The sequence below is a fragment of the Littorina saxatilis genome, linkage group LG2, assembly GCF_037325665.1.
Source record: "Littorina saxatilis isolate snail1 linkage group LG2, US_GU_Lsax_2.0, whole genome shotgun sequence".
Taxonomy (NCBI): domain Eukaryota; kingdom Metazoa; phylum Mollusca; class Gastropoda; order Littorinimorpha; family Littorinidae; genus Littorina; species Littorina saxatilis.
The window spans coordinates 91411092-91426271 of NC_090246.1; the positions used below are offsets into that span (position 1 = coordinate 91411092).

At 39.3% G+C, this 15180-nt stretch overlaps 1 protein-coding gene across 1 annotated transcript; it reads right to left on the minus strand.

Moving 5' to 3' along the window:
• Positions 1-854: 854 nt before the first annotated feature.
• LOC138960131 (mitochondrial thiamine pyrophosphate carrier-like) lies at positions 855-11849 on the minus strand. The gene is made up of 6 exons (XM_070331884.1): positions 11353-11849; positions 9987-10159; positions 8935-9087; positions 6801-6983; positions 5602-5788; positions 855-3763 (listed from the first exon to the last, which is right to left on the minus strand). The coding sequence occupies exons 2-6, from the start codon at positions 10113-10115 to the stop codon at positions 3456-3458; spliced, it is 960 nt and encodes a 319-aa protein (XP_070187985.1). The 5' UTR covers positions 10116-10159; positions 11353-11849; the 3' UTR covers positions 855-3455.
• Positions 11850-15180: the final 3331 nt, after the last annotated feature.

The following is a 15180-nucleotide window of genomic DNA, read 5'->3' on the forward strand; positions in this document are numbered from 1 at the left end:
AAGAGGAACCAAAAATCTACCTAACAGCAAACTAGAAAGCTCCTGCGGTTCCAAAAACAGGAGGGGCTTTTAATTTCATAACCGCAGTGCCCCACTGCGGGAGAGACAATGTAATAATTCCATAAAAAAATAATACATTATGAAATTAATAAGCGACACCTCAATTCTAAACTGTAATTCTGGTGACGAATGAAAAAGGGTAGGTATTCCGTGCTCTCCTCTCACGTCAAACCCCGACGTTCATATCTTTATTTTAACCTCTTTAACGAGCCTGTGTGTGTGTACTTTCTACGTGCATCATTATTTCACGGTCTTTTAAGGGGAGCATTTGTGTTGCTACAATAAAAGTGCATCAAGGTTAATTGGTGACCACCTTCGCTTAGGAGCATGTGGTGGGAGGCGTGTGTAAAGGTGTGCTCAGGTGAGCTTTTGTCAAAAGCTATGGTCAGTCTTGGCGGACGTCGATGGTCACAATGGGTGGGCGTTTCCCTGTCAATTACGGAGTCACGTGTTCGAATAGGTCCAATTCACCCTTGACAAAGACACTTCATGGGTGGGTGCATTCTGCAAGTGCGTGTGTTGGTACTGTTTAGTGAACACACACACACACATGCATGCTCTCTCTCTCTCTCTCTCTCTCTCTCTCTCTCTCTCTCTCTCTCTCTCTCTCTCTCTCTCTCTCTCTTTCTCTCTCTCTCTTTCTCTCTCTCTCTCTTTCTCTCTCTATCTCTCTCTCTCTCTCTCTCTCTCTCTCTCTCTCTCTCTCTCTCTCTCTCTCTCCTCTCTCTCTCTCTCTCTCTCTCTCTCTCTCTCTCTCTCTCTCTCTCTCTCTCTCTCTCTCACGTAAACGAAACGATGCAACTGACATTTTTTAAACATGCAATTCATTGACCAAATCATAAACAGGATTCTTAGAAAGGATCCCCAATCAATCGTATCTCACACACAGCACTGGATTTTCACTCAAACAAAAGCAACTGTTTTCTTTCATTTGCGATTTTGGTATTTGTTTGTATAAAAGTGTTCCACTTAACTATGTAATTTCAATTAAGGAAAAGTATTTTAGACATGCGAAACTACAAAAGAGGGGTATTTCCACAACTTCTTTTTTTCTTCAAATGTACATACAATATTCATATACAACGGAGCTTTCTATAAGTTACAACAAAACACACACACACACACACAAGCAATTACAATCAACTGTCTGATAATGTCACTCTCTAAATCGCATCTGGAAACACAAGATATTAATCCCAGTTTGCGAGAAGGTTCTTTACACATTTGATTTATGTGTATATAGCATATACACGGCCAAGTACTCAGCAGTATATGATTATGTACCCAGGTTGGTCATACAGACTGTAAACACTGTTCGGAGCAGCGCAGTTTCCTCTTTACCAATATCAAAATTCCCAAGTTCAACAGTTTACAGTGGAACCCCCCCCCCCTTTTAAGACACGTAAGGGGCGTAAGCAATTTTCTTCCCCCTTTCCTAGCCCAGGTGGTGGGTTCAAGTGCTAGTCTTTCGGATGAGACGAAAAACCGAGGTCCCTTCGTGTACACTACATTGGGGTGTGCACGTTAAAGATCCCACAATTGACAAAAGGGTCTTTCCTGGCAAAATTGTATAGGCATAGATAAAAATGTCCACCAAAATACCCGTGTGACTTGGAATAATAGGCCGTGAAAAGTAGGATATGCGCCGAAATGGCTGCGATCTGCTGGCCGATGTGAATGCGTGATGCATTGTGTAAAAAAATTCCATCTCACACGGCATAAATAAATCCCTGCGCCTTGAATATGTGCGTGATATAAATTGCATAAAATAAAAATTAAAATAAAAAAATAAATCCCTGCGCTTAGAACTGTACCCACGGAATACGCGCGATATAAGCCTCATATTGATTGATTGATTGAACAACAACAAAACAAAATATCAAATACAAATCTTTCTTCATCTTTATTTGGTGTTTAATGTCGTTTTCAACCACGAAGGTTATATCGCGACGGGGAAAGGGGGGAGATGGGATAGAGCCACTTGTCAATTGTTTCTTGTTCACAAAAGCACTAATCAAAAATTTGCTCCAGGGGCTTGCAACGTAGCACAATATATTACCTTACTGGGAGAATGCAAGTTTCCAGTACAAAGGACTTAACATTTCTTACATACTGCTTGACTAAAATCTTTACAAACATTGACTATATTCTATACAAGAAACACTTAACAAGGGTAAAAGGAGAAACAGAATCCGTTAGTCGCCTCTTACAACATGCTGGGGAGCATCGGGTAAATTCTTCCCCCTAACCCGCGGGGGGAATCAAATACAAATGTCATAGTGAGTATTTCAGAAACAGATCTATTCCAAACAAATCTTTTTTTTATAAAAGCCGGTCAGCATACATACACCATAAAATTAACTATTTTCTTTTTCTTTTTGAGACACTCTGCAGTTTTGTGGGGGAAGGAGTGAAGCGACTTGCTGGTCTGAGCATTACATCACAGATGTTATGATTACATGTACTTTATTACTGTAATGAACAACAACAACAAACGAAAACCAATACTTCTGATACTGCTTCAAATGTTGTGAACTTATATATACATAGCAATGAGAATAATGCTTCATAATACACTATAACTCCTGAAGAAAAGCTGCATGATTGGCCCGATAGCTCAACTGGAGAGAAAGCACTGTTTGTCCTGCAAACCAGACTGACCATCTGGCCAGTTTACTAACAAAGGATGACCCTCCATGTTATGTTACTACCCCATTTTTTTCAGGAACCAGTTAACTAAAGTTTCCTGTTCGTAAGGTCTCTACAGCTTTCTCTATTGAAAATTCCTTCTCTTTTAAAACCTAACTTTCTTAGATTTGTTGGTTTTTACGGAGGGAACTCTGTGTAATCAGACAGAGAGGCTCTCTTTGTCTCTACCCTCTTTCACAATCCCAAACATGTAAGTGCAAATTCCCCGTTCATTCAATGTAAATACACAAGAGTATTCAGTCACAGACACACACACACACACAAAAAAAGGTAATAACAAAGCACCATACCATCTCCTCTTTAAACACTTACATGCACACAAATATACACATAAATAACAAACATTACAAAGTCACTCAAACATACAGCAACTTTTTCCCTCCGTTCCCAGTACCCTCAATGCATGCTGCGCATAAACACACATTTGCATATGAATACATGCTGAATTATGCACTATGAAAATATTTGCCGCTAGCTGCAAACTTTAAAAAAGAATCTACGTCAACCTTCGAACACTCAAAACGTTCAGTAAGTACCAACAGTTGAAACTATGCAATAAACTGAAATCAAAAAATAAATCAAACAAAAAGTCAACACACAAAAAGTAGAGAAAAAACGACAACACTGGAAACAGATCACAGATTCTTTTCACTAACCAATAGATAGGCACTAGGCTATAGTCAACGTCAACTCTCTCTCAATGCACTAAACACATGGCACACGTGTTCATACACACTAAAGTTGAGACCCGCCACTGCTCCAGCTTTTAAAAGTCCAGGGGTCAAGCCTTTGTACAACCCCCTCACCCCCTCCTCCCTCGCCACTTTAGCCAACGACGACACAAGTCCTGAGTAATGTTTGACAGCACCGAACTTCCGTCTGGCGGATTCGAACCCTTGCACCTGAAGCCGCTTCTTGATCATATCCAAGGGGTAGATGACTGTCTTGGAGGCCACCCCTGCAGCAGTGCCGCAGACCAAACTCTCCAAGTTACCTGCACAAAGAATGAAGCGCATCCCTACAGAGGACGTTGATCAGTTTTGCAAGGTCTCCTTTGCTCAAGATAGTACCACAGAGTGATTTAAAAGCTTGTGTCACTTAGTCGAGAGCAATTTGAACACACACAATGTTTTAAAAAATAAGTCGAATGCCACATATTTATAGCATCATGTTTTCATCTTCTCTCTCACTTGACGTGGATGTAAATACAGATGTATCCGCATCCAAGTTGTCTGTAAATAAATACCGCCATGCTGCCGTTTTCTTTTTTTTATCTCGCAAATTATCTTTTCTAGCGATAGTTTCCTAGCTTATATGGAACAACACGCAGCAGCATTCGGCGCTGTGTGTGAGAAACTCTGACACACCCAGCATGCACAATACTTTGCAACGGTGACGCGCGTCTGCCAGTCGTCATCGACGCAAGTAGGCGACGGGCATAAACACAACACATATTCTTTCTTCTTTTTTCTTCAACCCCCCCATCCCCTTCGCCACACTGATTGTGATCTGATACACCTAGAAGTTCACCTCATCCCTTGGTCAATTATGATAAGGCCACAAAAAAAAATGCTTTGGTTACGGTTTCCCGACCGACCCTAACTTTTTGGGCCGACCCTAAACTTTTTTTTTGGTCCTAAAGCTAAAAATAAAATGAACCAAACACATCACATACACACAAAAAAACCACACACACACACAAAAACCCACCGAAAACGACAACACCACGGCACAGAGAAAACATCGATCGCCGGCGAGCAGACAACAACAAGCCCGACAAGGGACACCACTCCGCTTTTTACAACTCCCATATCCAAGGGAAGTCAGTCTCGTGCGTTCGTTCGTTGCGCGAACGTAAAAAGATGTCTGCATTTGCAATCGTATTCGGAAAGTGCGTTCATATCGAACAAACACGACTGATAAGTCGGTACTCGAAGAGTGCAACCTTGGTGGACATTTTTCATGATTTTCATCCAACTTTGGACGGCAAACTGTTCGGGATAAAATGTGTTGGGTCGACGAAAATAAGTGCCGAGCCCGAAGACTCTTTCGAACTGGACTTTGGCATGACTCTCGAAAACTTGGAAAGTTTCCACATCAAATCACTTCACTTCAAGTGTGTTCGTTTGACTCCTGATGGCAGTGAAGCGGACGAATACACCAATATGAAAATACCTCGAATATCCTGCATACACAAATATTTTTATCATTTCAAGAGGGACCAACCAACAAAAAAACAAAAACAATGCAAAAGTTTAATCGACCTACCTACCCTATTTTTTTGGCCAAAGCATTTTTTTTTTTTTTGCCTAAGCACAAGAGAAATGGTCCAAATTTCACCCGAGATAATGACAAGTATTTTCCTCAAATGAATTTAAAATATCTCAAACCAAAAATTGCTAGTTATGCTTCTTGCAATATGTTTTAGGTAGTCGCAAAACCTGTCATGCAAATCTGATAAAAACAAAGGGAAGTAAGCGCTCTAACTGCATACGACATGTGTAATAAATAAGTGAGAGTTATTCGGAACCACCCTCCTGGCACCTGAGAGAATAACAAGCACTGAAATGAACAAGCGACTTTCATCCTCTTTTTTGTGTGTATTAATTATTTACGTTTATTCATGATTTTTTATTTTTTATTATTAAATAATTAATTATTAAATTATGATGAACAAGCAATTGTCATTCTGTCATGCAAAACTGACCCTCTTCAAACTAGTTTTCACAAGATGCTTGGTTTTGTTGTTTTTGGGTGTTGTATTTTTTTCCAGAAAGCAATCATCAGTTCAAAAATATACAGCTGATTTATAAAACAACAAATGTAACTAACCGGGCACAGAGTCGAACCAGGTTCCTCTAGACTCGTTCCAGAGCCCCGTGAAGAGAGAGTAGAAGCCAAACTGCATTCCCATCTGTGGAGCAATTTGTACGATAGAGGCAGACAACCCCTTGTAGAACCCTGAGTATCCTTCTTGTGTTGCAATTTTCCTGCATGCATCTGTCAGGCTTGTGTAGATCTGCAATTAAACGACTGTAACGTGATCAAAACAAAATATTACAAATAAATTAAAAAATATTAATGTACCATTTAGAAAGAAATGAATGCAGTAGCAACAAAAAGCAATCACAAGCAGAGCTACCATCCTGAAACATAGTGCCACAATACACCAGTGGCAGTCGATTAGAAATTAAAAAGATTATTAATGGTGAAAATAAAATAAAAAAATTAATTTGACATCACAAAATTTGCTTCATTTGCAAAATCACAAATAAAGGGAAGTAAACCAATACAACTGTGACAACCTAATACCCTTGTTACTTCCCTTGCACAGACTGGCGTGTTCCCCAGCGAGTCATTGCATAAAGTTGATCCACACCTTGGTGACAATAGCCCTTCCCAATTCCACGTAAAAGTATACATCAGCATGTTTAGCTGAAGACTTGCAGGAACAGGTCAAATCTGTGCTAAACTTCACAGTTGATTGTGACCTCTATTGAAGCATGTTGATGCTCTAGAGTCATTGTGACACGAGCGATTCTGTTACAGACGCTTCCCTACACTGGTATGTCTTTAAAAAAAAAAGGCATCTATCATAAGGATTAACCACTTACCTAATGCTATTTATACAATGGTAAATGTTGCTAAACTAAAAAAAACAACCACACAAACAAAACAAAAACAAACAAAAAAAATAAAAGAAGCGGACAGCTAAGTTTCCAAGATGCTCAAAACTCTAAATGAAGGGCCTTGAGAAGTCATTTTAAAATAGCTGATCAATGTAAAGCCAGCCTTAATTGCGCCCCAAGTTGACTGCGCAAAGTCTTTTGACTCAAAACTCAGTGTTAAAAGCGCCGTGCGGCCAGCTTCGCGTAGTCGACTTCGCCCAGCTAAGGACAGACTTAAACATTCCACCAAAAATTATTTTCTTTTTGTTAACCTTTGATTATATTCACGCCATCCTACACATAGATGAGCAAAGAAAAAAGTTCATCGGCACACCTGCACACCTGATCAACAAAATGAAATACCTTTGGTTCTCCTTGAGCGACAAATCGTGTGCGCAATACATCTATAGGATGAATGAAGCAGGTTGCCACAGAGCCGCTCACTCCGCCACACAGAGTGTGGGTCACTGGACGCCATTCTGTAGTGGTCAGCTCCACTGGACCAAGGCGCCACACCACATCCGTCAGGATCTCAAAAGAGGAGTACTGAAACCAGTGCAAAATAGACATGTATACTCAATGCAAATCTGAGCTCAGGATTTTTCTTCTTCTTCTTCTTCTGCGTTCATGGGCTGAAACTCCCACGTACACTCGTGTTTTTTTTTTGCACGAGTGGAATTTTACGTGTATGACTGTTTTTTACCCCGCCATTTAGACAGCCATACGCCATTTTCGGAGGAAGCATGCTGGGTATTTTCGTGTTTCTATAACCCACCGAACTCTGACATGGATTACAGGATCTTTTTCGTGCGCACTTGGTCTTGTGCTTGCGTGTACACACGGGGGTGTTCGGACACCGAGGAGAGTCCGCACAGAAAGTTGACTCTGAGAAATAAATCTCTCGCCGAACGTGGAGACGAACTCACGCTGACAGCGGCCAACTGGATACAAATCCAGCACGCTACCGACTGAGCTACATCCCCGCCCAGCTCAGGATTTCAAAAGAGTACTGAAACCAGTGCAAAATAGACATGTATACTTAATGCAAATCTGAGCTCAGGATTTCAAAAGAGTACTGAAACCAGTGCAAACAAGAAATTCCTCCGAGGTAGGAAAAACACCCCCGTCCTTACCATTCTCACTGCCACCAACTGAGAAGGTTATTTCGCTTTGACCATTAATATGTCCCTCTATAAGTCCTTGTAGAATCTTAATCCACCAATAACTCCCTAACCGTGTGTTTGACTGGTCCCAATTTTTGTAAGGACCGTCTCAGGAATGTATAGAACCTGTTCACCAAGTTTGGTGACGATCGGTCCGTTCATTCTTGAGATCTATATGCGAACACAAACACACAAACAAACAAACACATCGACCGAATCCTATACACACCCCTATACCGGGGGTGTAAATAGACATGTGTACTCAATGCAAACTGAACTCTGGATTTCAAAAGAGTACTGAAACCAGTGCAAAATAGACATGTGTACTCAATGCAAAGCTGAATTCTCAGCTCTGTTTTGTTGTCACTGTGTTTGACTTAGCAGATTAAAATAAAACATCATCATGACAGAAGAATATAGAAAGGGAACAAACATAAACATACAAACAAAATGAAAAAAGTAAATTTTAAATGTTTCTCTTCGCTTCATAATCACAAAACGAAAGAGAACAAACTCTGAAACTGGCAGTTGTACATATACAGTACTACCATTTCAGCAAACCTGATGACTTTCTTTCTAGAAAAAATATATCTGAGTTTACTTTTCCAAATATTGTTTTATGTTTTTACTTACATCAAATGTACATATGCATTCTAAGGGAAGTTACATAAAATGAGAAATAAGTTAATTACATAAATCTAAATAAAACTTGCACAGAGCTAAGAAAAATAAGTGATGTAAGCGGTCAAAATGCGTATGGGTCATTCTCTGGAAAGGGGTACCTCTGAGGGTAGTGGTATCTGAAGTTGTTTTTTTGCAACACGCTGTGACATCAACAAAGCATTTACACTTAAAATCTATTCACAGACACCTCAACAAATAAATGTTCTGGGTCAAAGGATCAAGAGTGTGTTTGCGATTTTGTTCACTTGAAAGACTGACTTTAAGCCGCCATTTTATCACATGGCACATTAACACTTTCTACCTCAGCTATGTTGACCAAGTTTTTCTTATAGCCGAGACCAACTGTGCTGCAGCAGGTCACTCAGATTGTAGTAACTGTGTATCAACACGCTGGAATGCAGGCGTTAGATGGATGTTACAGGAAGCGACTGGTCAGATAGAACCATATGAGTGGGTACGGATATATCCGTACCTGGGAGACAATGAGTTAATCTGTTTTGAGTGAATAAAAACAACGATAAAAACATAATTGTTTCAATTAATTAACTTTAGCCAAAGAACATGAAACTAGAGGGCGCTACAGCTCCATCTTGCCTTTCCTGAACTAAAACTGTTGACGCAAAAAAACAAAAACAAAAACATGTTTTCACCTGAACCATTCCGTAGACTACAGAAAGCACCTGTGCTGGTACATGCCCCTTCCACAATGCTCTCCATCCCTCCTCTTTGATGATGGTACCTGCCGCTTGAATCACACCGCTGTACTTTGAGTTTGCTGCTTTTGCAATGGGTTCAACCTGAAGCTAAAATGGAACACACATATTTCTTGTCACAACATGAGAGACAAACAACTTTCTGGCCAATAAACTGAATGACGAAATAGACTTTCACCTTGACTTTCAGCATCACTAATGTTTGAGAATCAAATTTGAGGTAATATTTCAGAAAATGTGAAGTAGCCTTGGGTTCTTTACAAATCAAATCAACATACTTATTTGTATATTTATAGATTAACTAATCCAAACTTAAAGGTGGTCGTCTACATTTTTGCTTTTTTTCAATAATCTTATGGTTAGATTTCGCTAAAAAGTTATGTCAGATGATGAATCAACCATGGGAAAAAAAGTTATAGAAAAAAAGTATATATATGTAAAAAAGGATTTTATTTTTGGGTAGCGTGACTCACGCTTCCAATATTTTGTTTTCTGTTTGCTGAGAACATGTGCTTTGCCTAAAAATACTGACCAATCAAATTCATGTCACTATGCTTATAGCCACGCCCAAACAAGTGCAGCAACAGTTTGACACTGGAGCGCTGTCCACGCTTTTTTTTAAACGCACGAAATGCACGGGATTTGAGAGGAGTTTTGCGCTTGGCATTTTCCAAATAAGGATATCCTACTATCAACTATGAGTGCTACGCTGGAATACTACAATGAATTTTCAAACGGCTACACTGGCTTCTCTATTTTTTGGCATGTAACTTCATATTCATTAATCCTAAGGTTAGAGGTTTTAAGCACAGCCAAGTCTTACAATCTGTCCTTCCTACTATTAATACATGTACTACATCTAAAACACAAACATGGTAATGCACCAGTCTGTGTGTGAGGACTGTGTGCGCGAGCGGAGCATATGTTACAAGTCGCTTACATGCACACTCATGTAAGTTAATTTTAGATTAAACAATATGTCTGCTCACCTGAAACCTGATTTTGAGGACATCCAAAGGCTGACAGATGCATCGTGTGACAGATCCACTGATTGCTCCTGCTGCTGCATACTCTACGTCTGACAGTCTCACGCTCTCATGAGGAGTGTAGCCTACCATACCTCTTGATCACTGTGATCATTGTCAGATAAATCACATCGCCGCTGAAAAGGAATATGGAGGGTCAAATAAAAGAATTCATTATATAAGAAACATGGGACACAGTTCGAGGTCATGAATGACAGCTGAGGCTATACTTATATATAATATAGAGTCAAAGTGAAAGAACATATTACACGCCAGTAAATACAGCACCCTATACTCACGTGACATGTAAAATTAACTTCAGACTGGCTGTTTCTCCGCCAATTTCAAGCGGTACAATTATCTTCAGGGAGAAAATCATGGCAAGATCTTGCAACTGAAGCAGATTTGTGATGTAATTCGATCGATTTTACCCGAAATTCAATTTACTAGAAAACGCACCGAGCGGTTACGTCCCTTGAATAAGAACAGAACTATTTTGTGTTGAAGCTAATTTCAAAGTCAAAATGCCATTTATCATCACAAACAAGAATCCAGGGGGGGGATACAAGGTCCAAAGTTCGATCAGCAGCACTGCTCGGTGGGTTTTCGAATAAATCGAATTTTGGGGATAGTCACAACCATGTCACGTGAGTATAGGGTGCTGTATTTACTGGCGTGTGAACATATTACCCTTGTTCATACCCGGGATACACCATGTAAACAAACACTCGAACAAAATAGAGCTGATAAAATCGAATCAAAAGAACTTAGAAATGTCAGCAAGTGTCAGAGACGGGTAATCTTGAACTTGTAAGCAAGCCAAAGAACATTTCTCGTGAAATTTATTGACGGATTGAGCTCCAAACTTAAGCATAATTAATTAATTTGGTTGTTCAATCGACGAAAATGCACCGAAAATGGCGTACGTTGTCAACCATGGGCATGGGGCATCATTTACACGAATGAGTTGTCTCCCTTGTCCGCTCATATGTAAACGAAATGCATTCGTACAGTCCATCGGACTTCATTCCGTAACTTCAAAGGGATCTAAAATGACTTGTTATGATTACAAGTGCAGGTTCTACAAATTTGGAGACTTAAATGCCTCTGAATTATGAGCTATGAATTTAACACGCTAAAGTTCAAGATTACCCAGACTTTATTTCCACTGGTGATCCGAAAACGAAAGCAGGAACGGAATGATGAAATATTCCGAAACAGTGATACGATATTTCGGTGGTTTCTAACATAAATGTAAAGCCATTGTGGTGGCAGCCATGGATTGTAATAATAACTAACTGTTCATCAGTTTAAAATATGAAAAACTTACGGTGTATTGCACGAAGACTTAAAGGAAGACTTGTCTAACGTTGACTGGAATAACTGAAGGTCGCCCCACACATGTTTGACAGAACAGGAAGTGTACAACTAATCATACGCGCAGACGCAGAACGGCAGAAGGGAAGGAACCTCTGTCAACGTTTGTTCAAATTTGGCCTTGATAACGTCCCTTGGACAGAGAGTGAGTTTGTGCTATAAAGTTCAGGCACCTGATATGACACAAAAGGATAATCTTAGAGGTAAAAATGCAGGTAAGAATGTTGTTTCTTTGCATGAATTTGTTTGATTTTTTTTCTTATTTTTTTCACAATACAGTAGAATCCGCTTAATAAACACACGGTTAATAAGGACAGCCGCTTTTAAAATACACTTTAGTCCGGCGGTCCGGATTTATCACTATATGGCCCATGTAATAATCCTTCGGTTAATAAATACAAAAATCCGGTTAATAAAAACAGTTTGTTGGCGAAATTGGGTATTTTTTGCGTGCTGGGACGCTCACTTAACACAAATTTGACAATGTATTGGAGTCAAACACGGAGCGATATCTACTCACCCGACAGACGATGGCGGCACTGAAGCATTTGCTGAACTGAGCTTAGTGAGCTAAGTTCAGCGAAAACTGTGATTTAGGGGGAAACGAGATCACGAGAATTAGATCACGTTTGCATTCTCTCATTGCATTCTCTCCTACACACGTATAAAGCTCGCAGTTTTGAACATGGCGTCCAAGGGCGTGCAGCGCGTGACAAGTCCTGCGAATGGGACTGGAAAGACGGGGCTTTCCTGACAGTGATAGCTTTAATTGTGTTGATGCCGACATCCGCGCATTTCTGGGCAAAGAGCCACTGAAACAGCTGACAATGGACGAGTTTTTCAACTGAATCGTGCAGGTACATTTACTTCATGATCGCTTCCTTCACAGGAGAGGACATTCTTTTTTTTCTGTTTGATTTTTTTTAAAATTCGGTTAATAAAAACTTCGGTTAATAAATACAAATTTGCCCAGTCCCGATGTGTTTTTATTAAGCGGAGTCTACTGTACATACAAAGATTATACAATCACTAATGGTGAATATAGTGTCGGTCACAATAACTATTACAACAACTTCAGTACGTACAGAATAAAACAGGGACAAAATTATATATAACGTATTCTACATACAACATAGAAAAAAAGGTTGACATGAAACAGGAACTGCATGACTACCTACTTTTATCATACTCTACCTCCAGTTTAAATAAGAGCGTATAATCAGTTCCAATATGAAAAATATAAAATCAATTAAGTAGAAGTGCATTGCCAAGGCACTGCATACACTCCGCGAAGGACAAATCTCTCTCTCTCTCTCTCTCTCTCTCTCTCTCTCTCTCTCTCTCTCTCTCTCTCTCTCTCTCTCTCTCTCTCTCTCTCTCTCTCTCTCTCTCTCTCTCTCTCTCGCTCTCTCTCTCTTTATGACGTATTCAAAACTTAGGAAAAAAAAGGTTGACATGAAAAAGGAACTGCATGACTACAAAAAAAATAATATATGTCACACACATAATGCAACTAAACATGTGCTGAATGGTTCATCAATTCATTTAAAATGTATGTGCATGTTAAACAAAATTATAATAATATGCAGATCTAAATTAAGTTATGATAAAAATTGACACTTTTTATCAATGAAAATTGTACTTAAAATGCAGTATGACAATTTATTTTCAAATTTGTATCTGTATATACAGTTATAATGTGTTAAGTTTGATGTGATAGTTCTTTGATTCCATTGTTTTCTGTCCCTGTTGACCCTATATTAGGACGAGGACTGGATGTAAAAAGCATATATTCTTGCTTATCTATTGCCCTAGATAATAAAGATTGTGTCTTGTCTTGTCTTGTGTCTCTTTCTTTCTCTCTCTCTCTCTCTCTCTCTCTCTCTCTCTCTCTCTCTCTCTCTCTCTCTCTCTCTCTCTCTCTCTCTCTCTCTCTCTCTCTCTCTCTCTCTCTCTCTCTCTCTCTCTCTCTCAGTTGCAAGTAAAGTAATAAAAACTGACAAATCCGATGAAAACAATTTACACATTTTGCGCAAGTACTGTGACACCAAAATTAAATACGAGGCACAAGTTATACCTTTTTTGTCAGTCTCCAAAGTATATAATTCTCTAACTCACTTGAAAGAAAGTAGCACAAAGGAAACTGATGAAATAGACAGCAAAATTCTTAGATTATCAGCCCCACATATAGCGGAATCTCTAACGTATATTTACAATCTCTGTATTGGAAAAAGTGTTTATCCCAAAGCTTTCAAGGAAGCTAAAGTGATCCCCCTCTTTAAGGCAGGTGATAAAACAGATCCCTCAAATTTTAGACCGATATCCGTTTTACCAGTATTGTCAAAACTACTGGAAAAACATGTCAATGACCATATTATGATATACTTTACATCAAATAATTTGTTTCATGAAACTCAGTCTGGTTTTAGACCTAAACACTCGTGCCATACGGCACTGACAGAACTGGTGGACTCTTGGTTATCAAAAATCAACTCTAATAAGTTATGTGGAGCACTGTTTATGGACTTTGCAAAGGCATTTGATGTTATTGATCACGCCCTCCTTTTGCGGAAACTTTCCATTTATAGACTACCACAGCCCACACAGACTTTTGTAGCCTCTTTTTTGTCGGGAAGAACACAAAAAGTTACCTTTAACAGTTCGAGCTCTGAAGCAATGCCAATTTTATATGGGGTCCCACAAGGCTCGGTCCTCGGACCTTTATTATTTTCTGTCTACATCAATGACTTACCATTACACATATCCTCTGGACAGTGTGATATGCTAGCTGATGATACTACTATTCATACCTCAGGTGATGATATTACTTCGGTAGTCGACACGCTTCAGAAGTGTGTCGATGATGCTGTAGAATGGACGCATTTAAACCACATGTCTCTCAATCCAGAAAAAACTAAGTATATGCTAATTACTACGCGTCAAAAACGACAAGTCATGTCGGAACCAAAGAAGTGCATTTCTGTTGATAGTCAGCTGATAAACGAGGTTAGTGAACACAAAATTTTGGGTGTGTAACTATTGACAACGATCTAACATGGAGCCCTCATGTAAGTAACTTATGTAAATCTACAGCAAAAAAAGTTCATCAGTCTGCAAAGATTAAACATTTTCTAAATTTTGATGCGCGCAGAACATTTTTTCAAGCGCATGTGCAGTCTGGAATAGACTATGCATCAACCCTTTGGGATTCTGCAAGTGATGCAGCTTTAAGACCCCTAAAATCTTTGCACAGACGCGGAGTAAAAGTTGTTCTGCTGAAAAACAGCACCCTCTCTAATCATGACTACAAAAAAGCTGAAATTCTTCCACTTTCATCCAGACTAGCGTTTAACAAGGCAAGGTTTATGCATAAAATAGTTCTTGGACGTGTACCAGACTATTTAACTAAAAGAATATTATTAACTGAGACTTCATCAAGCCGCACAAAGAAACTAAATGTTCCCCTCCCTAGAATTGACTTGTATAAAACTAGTCTGGCATATTCAGGTCCATTTCTGTGGAATGGTTTACCAGTCTCTCTCAGACAGCCACTTTCTGTTGCCAGTTTTAGAAGACATACCTTTTTGTATATGCTTTCATCGTCGTGTGGCACTTAATGCCTCGATCAGGTACTGCTGTTTGATAAGTACATGAAGATCTACTAGTATAATCATTTCATTTCAGTTAAGTTTTTTTTCTTTTTTTTTCTCTCTCTCTCTCTGTTTACGTTGTTCTCTTCATGGATTTTGCACATACATTATGATTATGTGTACAATGTGTA